The sequence below is a fragment of the Drosophila serrata genome, unplaced genomic scaffold (genome assembly GCF_035046125.1).
Source record: "Drosophila serrata isolate PLE 108 unplaced genomic scaffold, ASM3504612v1 contig_311, whole genome shotgun sequence".
Lineage (NCBI taxonomy): Eukaryota > Metazoa > Arthropoda > Insecta > Diptera > Drosophilidae > Drosophila > Drosophila serrata.
This window is the reverse complement of record NW_028257209.1, coordinates 132,907-150,107: the sequence shown is the minus strand read 5'-3', so window position 1 is coordinate 150,107 and position 17,201 is coordinate 132,907. Positions and strand designations below refer to the sequence as shown.

The window sequence follows — 17,201 nt, the reverse complement described above, 5'->3', positions numbered from 1 at the left end:
GCGCACAAAACAGAAGTGGCATGTTTTGATGATGATCAGCCGGCCCGTCTGATTGCCGGCAATCAAATTCAAATGGTGTGGAGTGTGGTGTGGAGTCTCTCTGTTCCATGGCCCCTGGTCCGTGGTTTTGTGGGAGACCTCCATAAGCTAGACACGCGTAAAAACGCTCCCAAATGACTTTTCAATTGAGTTGTTAAGCTGTCTGATGGCGGTTGTCAGACCCCGGGACTCCACCGACAACGATTCGCCCCTTTAGCGGAATGGCAAATGCTTGCGCGATAATTGAGTTTTATGATTGACACGACAACTTTGCTTTTTAAATTGACATAAATTTCAATATGTCGCGCCAAAAGCGAGGGAAACAACTGCGAGTTAAGCGAACCGAATGCGATCTGTATATGTACATAGCTGCCTCTCTTTCTATCTCCCCATTTGCTATCTCTATAGCTATCCTTCTCTGTGCCTGTCCCGGCGATAAATTGTGCAATAAATTTCAATTACAGTTATTTTGCCGGCAAAGCGCCCATAGAATCCGCTCACACACTCGACCAAAAACCCATATAAACTATTTAAGTGAACAGAGAAAAAAATATACTATTTGGGGGGAAGGCGAAAAAAGAAATATGCGACACACAAATTGTGATAAATTTTATGTTAAAGTGCATGAAATTATATGGCGACACATTTGGGCACTCATAAATTTTATTTAAACAATTTACAATTGTCATTCGAGAATTGCTTGTCGGACTGAACCCCGGGTGCTATAGTTGTTATTTTTTCTCTGGCTCTGGACTGCACATTATTTATGCTTTTTTATAGTCAGTTGGAGGTTATATTATATTGCCATGTTGAAGTGGGTTCAGTACTAAATGCGAAATATAGAGAACATGGTAGGGAGTTTAGCAAAAATAATTAAAATGCAATGCCTCTGACTATCTACTTCATTGGAAGAGTCTTTAGCCTTAAGGATTTAAAGATGATATAATCGAATTAATAAGAATGATATAGGTAATTTTAAGATGATGTACTTGAAATAAAGAAAACGATAGGAAACCCCAAAAATTACATACGTTTCCCCCCAAATAGAATGCTTTCGGATCCCAAAAGTGAGATTAATCACACAAATATTTCATACTATCCGACAGAGAATTCTCTCCGTCCTGTGGCATTTGTAATGTGCATTCGATTGCCAGTTTAATTAACCGAGTTCTGAGTTCCGAGTCCAAACTCAGTCTGTGTCCTCTTGAAACATTTCCAGTTCAAAGCCAAGGGACAGCCGCAGACTCCGACCCGCCAGTCAATCAAGTGAGAACATCAAAGCAAATGTCGTCTGCACTTTGCACTGCCCGAGAAGATGAAGGCGAAACCGCTGCGAAAGTTTTTGGGGATTGGAATTGGAATTGGAATCCCGTCCCTCCGTTTTCAGTCCAACTGACTTTGCCAGACATTGGCCCCGTCTGGTGGTCAGGCCACCATCATCTCTACTCCACTCCGATCCTGCTCCTGCTCCTGCTGCTGCCCCACCGGCGGTGCCACTGACAACTTACTTTGGCATTTGGCTGTCAACATGCTGTCAGACATTTAAACAATAAATGACCAAACACTTTTCATTATGTTGCTCTTTGCGGTCTCGCCTGCAACAGACAGGAAGAGCGACTTTGGAATCGGAATCCAAGAATCCAGAATCTGAATCCGAATTCGAATCCAGAGTCGAGTTACAGGCCAAGAACTGCACATGGACACAGAGTGTGTGTTGGGTCTTTTTGCAATTGACCGAATCGCACAAAAGAATGTTGCCCCGGGAGCGGCTGATGTGGGTCAACAAGGAGGTCAGGGGTCAACGCTTTACTGCTGTTACTGTCATAAAAACGCTGCAAAGACCCACAAAAGTTATATCTCCACAGAGCCAACCAGCCGAATGTGCTTTTCGTTTGCCAATACAAATGCGAACCCATTTCAAAAATGTTGACACCCAACATAGGGCAATTAAATTCATTTTTCATTCATCCGCTACGTGTGCCTGCTGTGTGTGTTGTGTGTGTGCTCTGGACACAGTTGGCAGCCTTGTTGAAAGTAATTGACATATTGCGTTGCAAAATTTGAAAGGTTTTCCTGCCCCTCACACACACACATATACACTGTGGCCATATTCCGGAAAAAAGGCACTCGGATGTCGGGTTTTTCGAATTGGGAAATTTGTATTTCGGTAAATGATTTTGTGTTCTCTCGTCATGGTTTGCCAAAAGTTGATGGGTTCCCAGTTATTTTGTGTTGTGTGTCAAATGATTTTAAATTCCACAAACTTTGAAACCAAACACGAGGGCATATTTTGACAAATTTCATATGCAAAAGGTGTTTGTTTGTACATGGTTTTTAGGAATTATTTATTTGCCAGGAGAAAGATTATATCAAATTAGAAAAATGGATAGACCCACAATGTTTTCAATGTATGAAAACTACTATTCAAATATCATTGTATTTGCCTTAATTTTACCAACAACCCAACCCTAAAGGTATTTGGTGGCACATGTTTTTTGATTTTTTTTATTTTAGACAAAGATTTCTTCTAGTTTTGCCAGGAAAAGATGTTCTATTGATCCTGAAATATGAGTGTATATCAACAATGTTTCAAATATAAGAAAACGACTATTCATATATCATAGTATTGGCTTTTTTTTACCAAAAACCGAACCCAAAAGGTGATTGCTGCCATATTTTGTTTGAATTTTTGATTTTTGATACGGTTTCTTCTAGTTTTGCCAGGAAAAAATGTTCTATTAACCTTGAAATATGAATGTGTACCAAAAATGTTTCAAATATATAAAAATTACACTTGAAATATCATAATATTGACCTCTATTTTATAAACAACCTAATACTAATACATATTTAAATTCATTTTCTTTTAATATGTACTCGAAGCTATATCCTAGAACTATATGTTTGGATTTGTATAAAATCTAGATCTTTCCATACTCGAAACCCCAACTTTTTCCCAAAGAGAAAAATATCACTCAACAGAATCATTAATGTTTACAATCGATTCCATATATCCGCATCCTCCGATTTATCGCCTCGCTCCCATATCTTCTTGTCACTTTTAGTGTCAGTTGGCATTAAGTGCGTTTCGAGGCCATTAATGGACTCTAAACACGTTGTTGGAATTCTATGCCCTGGAACTTCTCTTCGAACAAATTGCTTTGTCGCACATTAGGGAGATTTCGGAGGGAAAGTCCCCTCAGTCCTGGTCCCGGTCCCCTCGACAAAACCCACGCACTCGACTCCATGGACTCGAACATAAATTCAGTTTTATTTATGAGCATTTAATTTTTGTAACATTAATTTAAACATAACTGCCAAAACATAAATTAGCTTCCGTTTCAACTAATTATGTCCGCTGGCCTGGCCCCGCCTCCGCTTTTCCTCTCGCCCTCCTCGTTTTCCATGGCAATCGCTCAACCATGAAAATTGTTGACTGCACAAAAGGCAACATCAGACACACACACACCCCCGCACAACCGAAAACCGCATAAATTTAAATGTATGTTCGGATCGGATCGGTCCCTTCTGGGGGAAGGGAAGGGAAATTGTGTGAGCGCCACGTTTTATCTGTTCCGAGGTTCCAGGATGGAGTGGTGCCTAAGTGCCATTTCACATGCAGCAGCAGTGGCACCACCATCGCATGCATATAAATTTCGATATGTTTTGCCTTTGCTGCCCCTTTGAATTGCCTTCAAATTAGTTGCTCATCCAGGCAATTAACAAGGCCTTGAAAGGATATATCCTTTCGCTCCACAAGGAACATTTCAGTATTTATATTAATATATCATTCAAGATTTCAAGATTTTTATCATATCTCGTTTCGGTTGCCCTGGAACCATAAAAAACAAAAGCGAACAAAAATTAAGTATACGCCGAAAGACACGGCATAAACATAATAATCATAAATATATCAGGCAGCTAACTTTCGGCTTGGCATAATAAAATCCAATTAAAAACCAAAGAAAGCAAATGTTTACGACCTGACACAGAGCAGGGAGAAGAGAAGGGGTTTTCAGAGCCGAAAAGGGCTGCCAGTCCGTCGACAAATGCATTGAGTTATGTTAATGGGAGAAAGAAATGACTGAGTCTATGGGGACTTTTCTGGATACACTGCCAGAGAAAACGGGGATTTTAAATTCGTTGAATTGAAATTTTTATAATAATTTTAATATATTTACAAGCAAAGTTCTGATAAAAGTAAGGATTCTGAGCAACCTATGATTACCTATTAATTAAGCTTTCTTTTACCCTCTTCCAAATATATCACCTATCCCCAGATATACATAAATCCCAGCTTTGATTATAATTTTTCACATTTCCCCTTTTAAGTCACAAGACAAGACGGTAGTCAACAAGCTGCAGCAGCAGCCATTCGTAACTAACACCACATAATTCACAGAAAATGACAAACAGCTGAGCTCCATTCTCCAACTCCTCCTTTTCCCGTTTCTACCCCCCAAATCTCCAGGTCCCTGCCCCTTGTCAAGTGTCAGCGTAAATCTTAAAATTCGCAGAGCAGAAAGTGTTGCCTTTGTGGAAATTGACTTGGCCAAAACCAGCAGCCAAAAGCGGCAACAAAAACAGCCGCATCTGACCAGACTTGGAATTGAAGTGGGTGTTGTGGGTGCTGTGGGTGGGGTGCCGGGGTGGTGCTTTGCACTTTATTATTTATGGCTGTCGGGTTGAGTACGAATTCATTTTATTTATGAACCAAGTCAGCCAAGCGACCAGCCAAACAGCCAAAAAAAAAAGAAGGAGAAAGACAACCAAACCAAATGGCTAACGGACGACTGGTGGTCGTTGTGGCTTTTCTCAGCTACTGGAAAATACAAAAAACAAAAACAAAAAACATCTCTGAGTTTCCCTTTGGCTTGGCTTGAAACAGTGGTTGAAAACGAAAGAGGTAATGCGAAGTAAACAATTTATATGAAATTATATTTAATCTGGAATGAATACAAGAAACCCTGCAAAAGAATCTTTAAGGGGGAACTATTGGCTTATACAATATAATTTAAGTATCACGTTTTCCGCTCTTTAATCTTAAATATTTGTATTATTTAAAATATATTAAATATAAAACCCATATTATTATAAAACCCACTGTTCACCCTGCTAGAACGCCCCAAAGTATGCAATACTAAACCGCAGTTGAGTCTAACTTGCAACTTGGCTCACAATAATAAAGCCGCCTCTCCGCCTTTGATTCTCCCACTCAATCCCTTTACTTTGGGCCACGTTCGTAGCAATTTTCGTGTCGGCTAATTAGCTTTGGGTGTATTGTTTATAAATTTATGACGCATGTTAAATGGGTTTAATTTATTTATGGCACTTTGACCGCTCCGTGCCAGAGTCCAAGTCGAGTGCCTAAGCTTTGGCCAATTGAATTTTCGTCAGTGAATTATGTTTATGAGCTGACGCCGGTTTTGGGGTTGTGGCAGTTTGCTGTTTCTGTTTGCTGTTGCTCTTGTCTCTTCTGGAAATTGTGGCAATGTTCTACATATTTCTGCGGTTAATTAGAGTCGCCGCATGACGGGGCGCCCAGACAAGAGACCCAATTAAAACTTCAAGTTGTCATCTATGGAGCTATCAGCACCACATTCCTCCCCCGCTGGGTCAAATGGCTTCATTATGCTGACTCAGGGGGGGAAATCAACCCTTGATAATGTTAATTCTAATACAAATTCTCCCGATGATTATCATTATGATTATGCCTGATATTTAAAATATACAAGCCACTTGAAATATGGTTAGAGTTAAAATGACTTAATTGAATAATTTTTGGAAGCTACAAAATTTGGGGAATATGCACTTTGAGGGGGAATTTGTTTAATAGTTTGATAGTAAGCTAATCATATTAAATTTTGTGACCTAAGATATATGCTACCCAGTTCTAATTAGCTTGGATCAAGATACTTTATTGGTTGTATATAGTTTTAGGTACTTTTCTTTCAATTTTATTTTATTTCTCTCTAGTAAGGGTATATCCAAAGTCACTGTGGAGTTTCCTTAGGGGATTCTACCATCCAATGAAATTCGGTTGTCACACTCAGGCGCCAGTCACGAGTGATCAATGGCCGCTAATTAGTGTGTCCTCTCTTTTGGAAACTTTACACATGCTCGGCACTCTGGACACTGGGCAGTTCCTAAGGGGTTTTCAGTTACAAGTGCTGATTACGGGCTCTTCGCTTTCCCTTCCCTTGTTTTTGTTTTTTTTTTATTTTCTCTTTTTTTTTGTTTTGGGATTCCCGCTGCGGCCGCAGGTCATTTATTATGTTTGCTGTTGTTGGGCGAGACTTGAATTTCAATCATGAGCGGCCTTCGATTAGAAATTGCGATAATGCCCAATGGCGACAAAGTTTCCGAGGCGCCCAAGGGGTGCCCCTACTCATCCCGATCTTGGTCACAATCCCTCCATATCCTCATCCATGGGCGCCTGTCTGCAGTTTGTCAGTGCGACGGCAGCCACAGGGCTTATCTGCACTCGGCTGCCACTAAATTATGTTTTATCTGCATCTGTGGGTCATCGTGTTACTCCCTGCCACAAATGTGCATATCGTACACATGGCGGGGTATATGCATATCCCACTGTTGCGGTCACTTTGATGGATGGTCTCGGAGCGCTAATGAGCAGCAATTAATAAAGCCATGGACTTTGTTGACCGCAACAATATTCCGGCACAAGAGCGTGGGCTCCTTCGCAAGAGAATAGAGACATTCGGGGGTCGGTGTCCAGCTGATTAATGCCCCGATGCCACGATAATGAGATTTTGACTTAGGTTCGTTGGGCCTTGGTACCGGAATATGTTTTAATGCCCAAATGATTGATGCCAACTGGCGGGGACAAAACCGCTTAAGGCACTGCCAAAAAATGTACATTTTGGGAGAAACATAAATGACAGCTTTATGAAGGCTTAACTCTGGGTAACTAAAAAAGGCTTGCTTAATTAATTTGGTATTTATTTTTATTAAAGGCAAGACTAGAATTGTAATTTATTGCTGCTGACAAATAAGTAGAGCTGAGTATTTATTTAATTAAAGGTTTTACATATGTCTCTCAGGGTTAGTAACGATGTACTTGAGAACCTATAGGAGTTAAGCACCAAATGCAGATATATTTAAACATTTTAAATTATTAATCCTCTACTTTAGCTACCCTTATCGATCTTTTAAAATTATTTCTTAATTTAAAACACAACTTTCCTTATCCTTATCCCTTCTTTTCTTTCGCTTTTATTTCCAGAAAAACGCCCTTGGCCAGGACAGCTGCAACGATTACCACGAAAATGAAAAGGGGAAAATAAATATGTCTAAGTTATGTAAATGAAATGCGCTTTTGCAATTGCACAAACCACCCTCTACACTGCGCAAAAATTACGTATACGTACTGTTTGCCGCAGTAGTTTGGAACGCGAGGCGCGTGCAAAAATAATTTATGGCGGCCATCAACAACCCTTAGAGCCGAAATGATAGATGGCGTGCCAGGATGTCTGCCGAAACTGAGCCCAAGTCAGAGTCAGTGCCAAAGTCGAAGGCAAGTTAACCCAAAACCCAGAATATGCTGCGGGAGCCATATTTTTCGCACTCACTGTCACCCAGCCAGCCAGCCAGCGAGTCTTTCGACTGGAGAGTGTCGAGCACTTTTCGAATTGAAATGTCGTTTTGGCTGGCGCTAGAATTTTTCATTGCCAATTGCCGCCAGAGGAGGAGAGGAGCAGAGGGTATGAAGGGAGCTTAGCCAAAGGCGGTCTTGCCAAGAGCTGCCATATTTCTCGAGGGCCCAGCACAAATGTCACATCAATCTTATGTCCAGCGTTGCGTAAGAAGTAGAGAAAATATTCATTTTGTTTTTCCCCCTCGGTTCAGAAAATGAAATCAAGTCTCTGCGTTGGCTCCTTGCAGAAATGATTAATGGCCTGGCGTGTTCTGCGAATTTTAAATGCAAGACAGCATTGGGTATTAAAAGGAGCAAAAGGGGAGGTTTATACTCGAAAGTATTTTCACTGAGAGCCAACTTGGCCAAGGGTCTTCCTTTGAAGTCAATGAATTTTGCCATAAAAACTGTAATTGTGGCTAAATGTTTGATTATAAGGCATAATAAAATACATTCTAAATGTTTAATAAAACATGTTTTAAAATTTCTTTGGAAGTTGTGTTGGTTCTTTTAGTATGTGTCTAATATATGTGTATTAAAATTTTTCATAAAAATATTATCGGAAATGTACAGAATTTAGTTTTCAGTAGTTAGTTTTAGTAAAGGCAGCATTCTTCTTGCTCTTTCTTATCAAAATTATAATAGAAATTAAACAAAGATCTCTTCTTTTTTAATACTTAAACAATGTTAGAATGCAACCAACACAAGAACTACAAGGACACGGATAGAACAAGTTATAAATCTTTGCCATAAGATATAAGATAAAAGACATTCAATATTGGCATAAAATCTGAAAACTTAATAAAACTAAATGTGGAATTATAAGGCATTATAAAATGTATGCTAAGTGCGTAATGAAATGTGTTTTAAATTCATTGGCCGATTCTATTCATTCTCTTAAGTTGGCACTACTATAAAAATCTGTAGAATATTTACAAGTATTTATAAAAATATACTAAGAAATATACAGGAAACATTTTGCATATAGTGAAAGCAGAGAAAACCTCTATCTTTCTTATCCATAATATTATACAAACTAAAACGGCTTTTGCTATTCTTAAATACTTGAATAATATTAAATAAAAATCCAAATTAAACCTACCCAAGGACATGACAGGAACCACTTATAAACCCCTGCCATAAGACAATTAAGTGGAAACCTTCGACATCCTTTGCACCAAACACAAGTTATCAAGTCATCAAGTGAGGTTAACTCCCCCCTCAGAGACCGTGCCACACTTGACTAGACTAGACGCCCCTCCTACACCCCACTCCCCCCCTTGTGAACTCCCTGCCCCAAAACCCCCAACCTTCACCACTAAACATGGCCACGACGTCATTTGCGCTGCTTAAAAGTTGATTCGAAAAGTTTCGCACCGCAAAGGAAGGTTAGAGGGGAAAGGTGAGCCAGAGGAGAAGCAGAAGCAAGTTGCAAGGACCGGAAGTGAGAAACGGGGCTCTGCCACACACACACACACTCTCACACAATTAAGCATAATCACCTACACACACAATTAAGCAGACTCCGCACACATGGACACGCACCCATACCATAACACGGTTGCATCGCCGTCGTCGCCATACAATTTCCGCAAGTCGTAAAAGTCGGTAATTTATACCTTTTGCCCCATATGCTACGGCATGGTAATTTGTTAAGTAGAGTTAAAATAATTGCTCGTATTTATAATTTACACATTTTGCCTTGGAAATTTATCGTCGCGCTGAAAGTGCGCTAGATAGCTCACACACACTCGGCCCCAAAGGAGGACTCTTTGGTTGGAAAACACCAGGGTTTTCCAGGTCGACGGCCGCAGGCCGACTTGCCTCTGCAATTTTTCGGTGTATTTTCCACTTTTGCGCTGCGCACAAATTTATGGCCACAAGTTCCCCAGCTAAACTGAATGAATGAGTAAGTGAGCTCCAGCTTCAGCTCCTGCTCCTTGCTCCTGCTCCTGCTCCTGGCGATGCTGCTGCAGGTCCTCTCCCGGCAAAAGTTGAAAGTTTTAGCCGCTATTAATTTCCCACAGCCACCCCGTTCTTTGGTAGGGTCCACGAAGGGAATATGAATTGCAGCTGAAGAGATTTACGAACGAACTGGGGTCCAGTGCTAAAGCAAAACAATTTGATTCGAATTGATACATGCTTCGCAGGAGCCTTGAGAAGGATATAGGTGAGGCTTTAAGGGCTAAAAATAAAATATATAACAAGAAATATACAGTAAATACTTATTAGAGTTAATAGTAATTACTAAATTGTGTGGAAACCCCTTTCCTGTTGCTTAATTAAATTGTAAACCCAAGAGAAGACTCTAGTAGAAGTCCCTGACTAAGAGCTACTCGATAATTAATATATTTCTCTCAACTCTAGACTTCCTCTTGAAATAACAAACATTTTAATAAGGTTCAAGGTAAAGTATGTCAACTTTAAGATATTTTATTGGAATTATTTTCATCCTTATCCTATCCTTTATTTATTCCTATACTTTATTTTCACATATAAAACTTCTTATTTTATTTCCAAATCCATCTGATTTAAAACCTATTATCCATAGTTTAAAACCCCCAACTAGCTTTAGTTCACTGCCTGTAAAATATTATCCGATAATTTATTAAATACCCGAAAGATCTGGGGAAATATTAAGAGACAAAGTAACATTTTATATGAACCCATGCCTTGGTAACATTCATTTTCCGTCCAAATTACCAAGTAACTCCATTTTGCACCGAAATTTCGAAAACCATAAAACATTGTGAACGATAAATTTCATTTTAATGGCTCGAGAATTGTTGGGGAACGGCGCTCTGCCTGTTACTTTGTGTGCTGGATACATTTTATAAAACATTTATTTGCTTGATTCCTAGCCTCATTTCCGCCAGACATTTCGCACCCGCCTCAGCCCCAACCCGAAATTCAGTAGAAAAGACATATATTTTGTCTGCACTCTCCGCTCTTCCTTTCGGGCCATAATGAGGCCATAAAAAGGGTTAAATAAAATGTGCAGCAATTGCTTTGCTAAAGCCAACGAGGCTTCATTTTCCCTCCCCCCGAACAAGGTTCCGACCACTGACAGCGAAAATTTGCCCGATTTTCGCGCCGTTGCTTAAGAATTATCGACGTCTTTTTTATTTGGTCGAGGAATGTCAGAGGAGGCGTTGGCGTCCGGGTTTCGGGTCGGAAAAGCAGAAATTACAGCTTGTAGCTACAAATTGCTTCCGTTGCAGGCACTTCGGGGCTCTTTTGGATCGTTCGACACAGGGAAAGCCATGGAAAGCGGGGAAAAGCGGGAGTGCAACCAAAAATAGACACATCAATAAAATTTATTAGTTTGCATGTGCAAGTGCAGCTGGCGGTGGTCGGGATTTTCCATTTCCCGCCGGACCAAGGTCTAATTCACCGCCCCACCAACCTCCTCTCAGAATGCATCGAGCCCCATTAGAACGGATGTAAATTGCTGCTAATTTGCTTTGTACACTAAGATTAATGTAATCTGAAATGAGAGTCAGTTCTGGGGGGAAACCCTGAAAAATAAGATGAATGCTTTTCGGGGATTTTTCGAATGTTTAGCAGGGAAAGCGAACTTTAGCTGTTCTTGGGATCAGCTTATGAACTTTAAAAACTAATCAATTGAACTAGGGAAAACTGGAAGAGTATGGAAATATTATAAAATATAGCTGTTGCTGCACTTTTAAACGCTTATTGAAAGACTTCAATTAATATTATATGACATGTAAGGCACAGACATGAAATATCTCTAAATTAATTCCACTAAATCCCCCCCTGCATATTCAAATTGAAATGTAAATCTAACACATTGTTTCCGCTTCCCTCAATTTTGCCGAGTTTCTTTACCGAAAGGTCTTTGATCTTGCCGCTCGCCTTTCACACATTTATGGGTTTATGATGCGCCCCATATGCACGACAAATGCACCGAAATGAAACGCTCGGCCCGGCCTGCATTCCATTTGAATTTTGTGGCCAGAACCACCGCCCCGAAAGCCGCCACCAACCCACCCACCCACACCACTCGTTACCTTCGGCCGTCTCGCTTTTACGATGCCTCAAATAGTGTGATAATTAGGTGAACAGACGTCGGTCGGTGCAACATCAAAGGGAACACCACTGCCACTTGCCACGCCCCTCCTCCTTACCGACTAACAGTGCCACATATGTGGGCGTGTTGCTGTCGGGATGCCGCCCCCAGGAACTGTGCGATGACGAATTTCCCAGAACTGTTTGTTGTGTCAGTTAACAATTGCTGGGCATTCCACGGAACTGGATTTAACATTTTCCAGTCCAGATATTTGACTAGGCGTCGACATTTGGGATGTTTATCTGCCTATATCTTGGTTATTTATTTAAACACTGCCACAAAAATAACTTTGAATCGGAGATTACAATTGCATTTAAGTTTAGGAGGCAGGTAAAAAACCAACAATTTTTTGCTTCTTGAGTATAAGTATTCGTTGTATTACTCTCAGTCTAGCTCAGCCTCATTACCCATAGTTATAGCCGGGGTCAAAGTTTATTGCAATTCCCAAATCACAATCCATAAGAGTAAACAATGTGAGACTTCCCACCTGCAGATGGCAAATAAATAATATCAGTAGGTCCCCTCAACAACTCGTTTGATGCCCCTTGCTGATCTGCGGACAGATGTTGCACCATCTCTGCTTATATAGTATTTTATAGTATAGTGTGCATTTGTGACTCCCCAGCTGGTTGCATGCGGCGGCATGTTGCTGATTAGCATCGCCATCGCCATCGCAAACTCGTGTCAGGTCCACAGATAAAAGATATATTCACTCCATTGAAAACCGGCGTTGGTGCCACAAATCATTGCCAAACATGATTTCTTATTATGGGCGCTAAGGTGTGGCTGGAATTCATGTTTGCCTTCTAGTTAAGAACTGCTATTGCTGAATTTAAATGCATGTAATTTAATTATAATTAATTAGGGACTTATAAATGTGGACAGTTTGATTTATTTCCCGGCCAAAGTTGCAATCTTCCGGGGATATTACTTAAAGTAACTTGTTTAACTAGCTTAAGTTCTTCCCATGAAAAATATTCATTATATTAAAAGATTTGTAAGTATTTTTTCTGTGTTAAATATAAAATATATAGAAATGAGCTTTGTGTGGAAATTATCAAACAATCTGTATACAATTTAAAGGTAATTGGGAAGTTATTGAAGCAATACGGTTGTGAATATATATTTATTTATATATTTTTCCACAACTCTTAAAACTTTTCATATCTCTTTTTCGTGTCTCACTTGTTTCAAGTGGCATCGCTCACATTTTTTCCCCCCAAATCCATTTAGAAAACAGTCTCAATCAATAAATGTTTCGAGCTAATCTGATCCCAGCGATGATGCATATCTCACCGCAAACAGACATATAGACACGCACTTAAGTAAATATATCAATTTTGTTTGATAATCCCAATGTGAAAGCTTCCTGCTGAGATCTCTCCCTCTGCCCCCTCCCTGTATTTATCTCAATCCCTTCCCACACGGAGGGGCGCTCATTAGCTGCTGCATTCGAAGATGCTGAACAAGCCACTTAATTTAAATTTAAATGTTTATTTCTCGCTATGCGTGTGTGTTGTGTGCGGCAAAGTATTTTGTCTTCGTTGCATTTTGTGTTTACACCCCTCTCCTCGACCCCGTATCACTCTTTTAGTACACTGAGAAATAGTTTTGTGTGCTTTGTTTAATTATAAGCAGGAGTTAAAGAGATGGAAAAATGTATTAAATACTTTTTTCACATCTTTTATACTTCTGTATGTCTTGAATCTATTGAGGAATAGCTAGGAAAGGAGTAGAATTAACTAACAACAGATAATATTGATATTTCTATATGGTATTGGTATTCTAATGCTGCAATATACATAGAATAATTCTATATTTTATGTATTATTTTGGAATATAATTGAAAAACGATATGTCAGAATATAATTGGAAAAAGATACAAATAATTTAATTTCCATTTTCGGATATATAACGTACGAACGTCAAATGGGATGTATTTTTCATAGTTAAGAATACGATATATCAAGCTTGATTGATTATATTGAAAGGGATATCCTATTTGCCTCTGTATTATGTCGAACTCCATTCAAACCCCTTAATGGACATCCCTTATTATACCCTATAAATATTTCCTGCATGGATATCTCCTCATTCAATATTAAATAATATATATTATATCAAAGAGATGTAGAAAATCGAATTCATTTTGATATAATTTCATGTTGCATGACTTTGATTATAGATCTAAATACTAACAACTAAATTATAATGTTCCTCAGGTATCAATTTTCTTTTTCAGTGCACTTGCTCTCTGTCTGTGTGTCGCATCTTGGCAAGATTTATTTTCGGTATTCCATGGGCGACTAAAATGCGCTGTCAGCGCAGCAGTTGCTGCCATACGTCGCCTTCCCCATATCCCACCATCGTGGCGGTGGCTACGGCTACATTAACCGATGGTGGTCCGGAATGGTGGTGGTGGTGGTGGCTCCTCCACCGAGGAGGGGACCCACAGAGCGATCTCTCGTTCCCCCCCATTGCACTTGACACCCGAAATTGATGCGCAACTGCACCCAAGCCGGGCCACATTAATTAGGCAAAATATTGACACGCTGATGGCTGGTGTTGCCCATTGATTTATGCGGGTTTTTTGGTGTGTGCGGGTTTTATTGGGATATTTTTAGGGGTATTAGTTTGGTGTATGGAATGGGATTAGGTCTGCATTTCTACTTGTGCATTTTGTGTGATTGGGTTCTGGAGCAGGCTGCGCATTCTGGTCTTTCCAGGCTTTTTGGTAGGCACTCTGACAGTTAAGGTGGAAGAGCATTTCTTGGTCGGCTTCTTCGAGGATTTAATGCCACAATGCAGTGGTAGTAGTCGGAATATGAGCCGCAGGAAGGGTCCCATACGAGGATGGCCTAGAATTCAGGAAGTTCTTCGGTTGAGGCTACATGAAACTGTTCAGTGTGCTATCCCCATAGAGTAATAAGCTACCAGAGATTGTGTCCCTACGAGCTTTTTACTCTATGCCATTACCACGGGAGCTTACCACGGTTCTTGGAGCTATTCTTGACACCCTTTTTGGCCTCATAGAGCTCCCAATCTTTGTCCAAGAGCTCTGGACCGTGGCCACCGTTTGGATTCTGTGACATACGACCCTCCACTGGCGACATGATCACCTGCATACTACCCCTTGGTGCCACATCGGAAACCTCTGGGATTCTCAATTTGGTCTTGGTTGGATTACTTGGTTTGGCTTGGTCTTCGAAAAACACACCATTGTTGGCAAAACGCACACAAGTCTCAGTGGAATTCTTGAGCAGGAGCCACGACTGCTGAATGATGTTGCCTTCCTCGATCAGCTTTTCGTAGCCTTGAAGGATGCGACGCACATCCACGTTGATGAGCTCTTCGGGAACATCTGGCAAATCGGTAAATTTCTGAGAAAATATCAATATGTAGACAATTTTTGTGTAACACTGAATTAGCTTAATCAATTCTCATGATAAGAGCGAAGAATTTACAATTTTAGCAGTATTATGTTCAGTCTATGCATCAATCAAGATATGTTCCTTCTGTAGTTACCTGCGAGCTCTGGCGTAGATCCTCGAATCTCTGGATTAGCTGTTTGATATTGGGATTGCTCTGGGAACTCCTGGCTTCACCCTCGTTCACTTCCGTCAATGGTGAGGTTCCATCAGCCGTCGGCTCATGACCCACCATGTTGACGGAGCTGATTCCGGTTAGCATTTTGGCCGTTTGTTCCATAAAGATCGCCTGTCGCTCTCGCATTAAGAGCAGGTGTGTTTTGAGCTCATCCAGGTATGCCAGCTGGCGGTGAGTGGGCGTTATATGTGAAGTTCGCTTCTTGGTGCTCTCCATTGCACTTGATTTGCCACCTTCCAGGGCCTTTGACATGATGCCGCCTTTGATGGTAAATTTTGTGGTCCCAGCTTCAGAGGGTTTTTTGGGCTATGGGTTTAACTTGTGTGTGTACAAAATGAGCTTGATATAGAAGCTTGAATGGAGTTTGACTACCTAATCAATGTCTACTACTCCTATTTTGCATAAGTTGGTAATAATAAATATAAGGTATAACAAAGTATATAGGTAAGTAAATCCTTTAAACCCTATTTCATCGACTGTCATAGAAGAGTGGAGCTATATGTCTGTGTCCTTAACATCGTTACTGGCTTTAGGCCATAGACTTGCCTTGCCTTTCTTTTTGGCCACCGCTTAGACATGGCCTATTACTCGTTATTTTTATGAGCCCCAAATTGAGATATCGCCTGCAATTCTGGCCCAAACTAACTAAGTTGTAAGTGCCCCAGCTGCCCCCGTGCTCTGCAAAACCGATCCCTCTCGCGGACTTTAATCTGTCTGCGGTCGAACAATGGCCACTGGGGCAAGGATTGTGCCCCGATACGCCTATATACCTATCTTCGGTTTAGCCTCTTACTCGACTCCGATACCTGGGATGCTGCAGGTGGTGGTGCTAGTGGTGGGTGGGGAGCAGGGTGGCACTGGGGTGGGCCTTGGAATTTCACAGGGGGGTTGGGGGGAAAACGTGCCGCTGCCAACGGCTGACGCCTACAATGAAGAAAAGGGGGCGTGACAGCCACTCTGTGAGACTCCCAGGCCGCTGTTGATTTCACCTGGAGGTGAGTTGCAGCGCCTCCCCAGCCTGCAATTGTTGTTTTTCATATTTTAATGCCTTTTTGAGTTGGTGGGCGTGGCACGACACGATTCTTCTGGCCGATAAGCTGTTATTTTTATGGTCTCCCGCCGAATCAGATCGACTTGAAGTTGAAGTTGAAGCTGGAGTTGAAGTTGGAGTGGTGCAGAATGTGCGGTGTGGGCTGGCTGCCGACTTAAAGAAGTTAAAATTATTACACCGCAATTGTCTTGATCGTTGATTTATGTGCGCTTTTGTTGTCGGCTCTTTTGCTTGTTTTTTCCCCCCTCTTGTATAGTTTTTTCTGTTTCGAAGTCTTCGAAGTTGGCCAACAGGCAAATTTGTGTGGCTTTTGATATTTATTAGCCATGGCCCGGGCATTGGCATCAATTGTGTATGCAATATGGGAAGTTGATTATGCCTTTCATTAGCCACCGTATTTTTCCCTATTCTGCACGGAGTGGCGACAATTGCCGTGGAATCAAGTTTCTTCTTTGGATCAGTGGAATGGGAATGGAATCTGCTAAGATTCGAAAATTAATGTTCAGAAACCGCTGAGGATTGAAAATCGAGAAGTATGCAACATTAGGATTTTTGGGTCTCAATTAAATTCCTTTTTTAAGTATTCTTGCAAACTAAAAACCATTTTGTAGCTTACTTTAAGTTATCATAATGAAATATATACACAAATAAAAGGAAGTCCTGTTATCGGACTTTGTGTATTTAAATACTTATAAGAACTACCTAAATCTATCAAATGATAAGTAATGCCAATTGTATTGTTGCAGGGTATTATAATTTTA

At 40.7% G+C, this 17,201-nt stretch overlaps 1 protein-coding gene across 2 annotated transcripts; it reads right to left on the bottom strand.

Annotated features, from left to right (window-relative positions):
- Positions 1-14,369: 14,369 nt before the first annotated feature.
- Positions 14,370-15,772, bottom strand: LOC110186036 (uncharacterized). Of its 2 annotated transcripts, none has more exons than XM_020955074.2 (3): positions 15,309-15,772; positions 14,773-15,163; positions 14,370-14,658 (listed from the first exon to the last, which is right to left on the bottom strand). In XM_020955074.2, the coding sequence occupies exons 1-3, from the start codon at positions 15,639-15,641 to the stop codon at positions 14,642-14,644; spliced, it is 741 nt and encodes a 246-aa protein (XP_020810733.2). In that variant the 5' UTR covers positions 15,642-15,772; the 3' UTR covers positions 14,370-14,641. The 2 variants fall into 2 exon arrangements, with proteins under 2 accessions (XP_020810733.2, XP_020810732.2); XM_020955073.2 differs by having other exon boundaries at positions 14,370-14,641.
- Between the last annotated feature and the right edge of the window lie 1,429 nt (positions 15,773-17,201).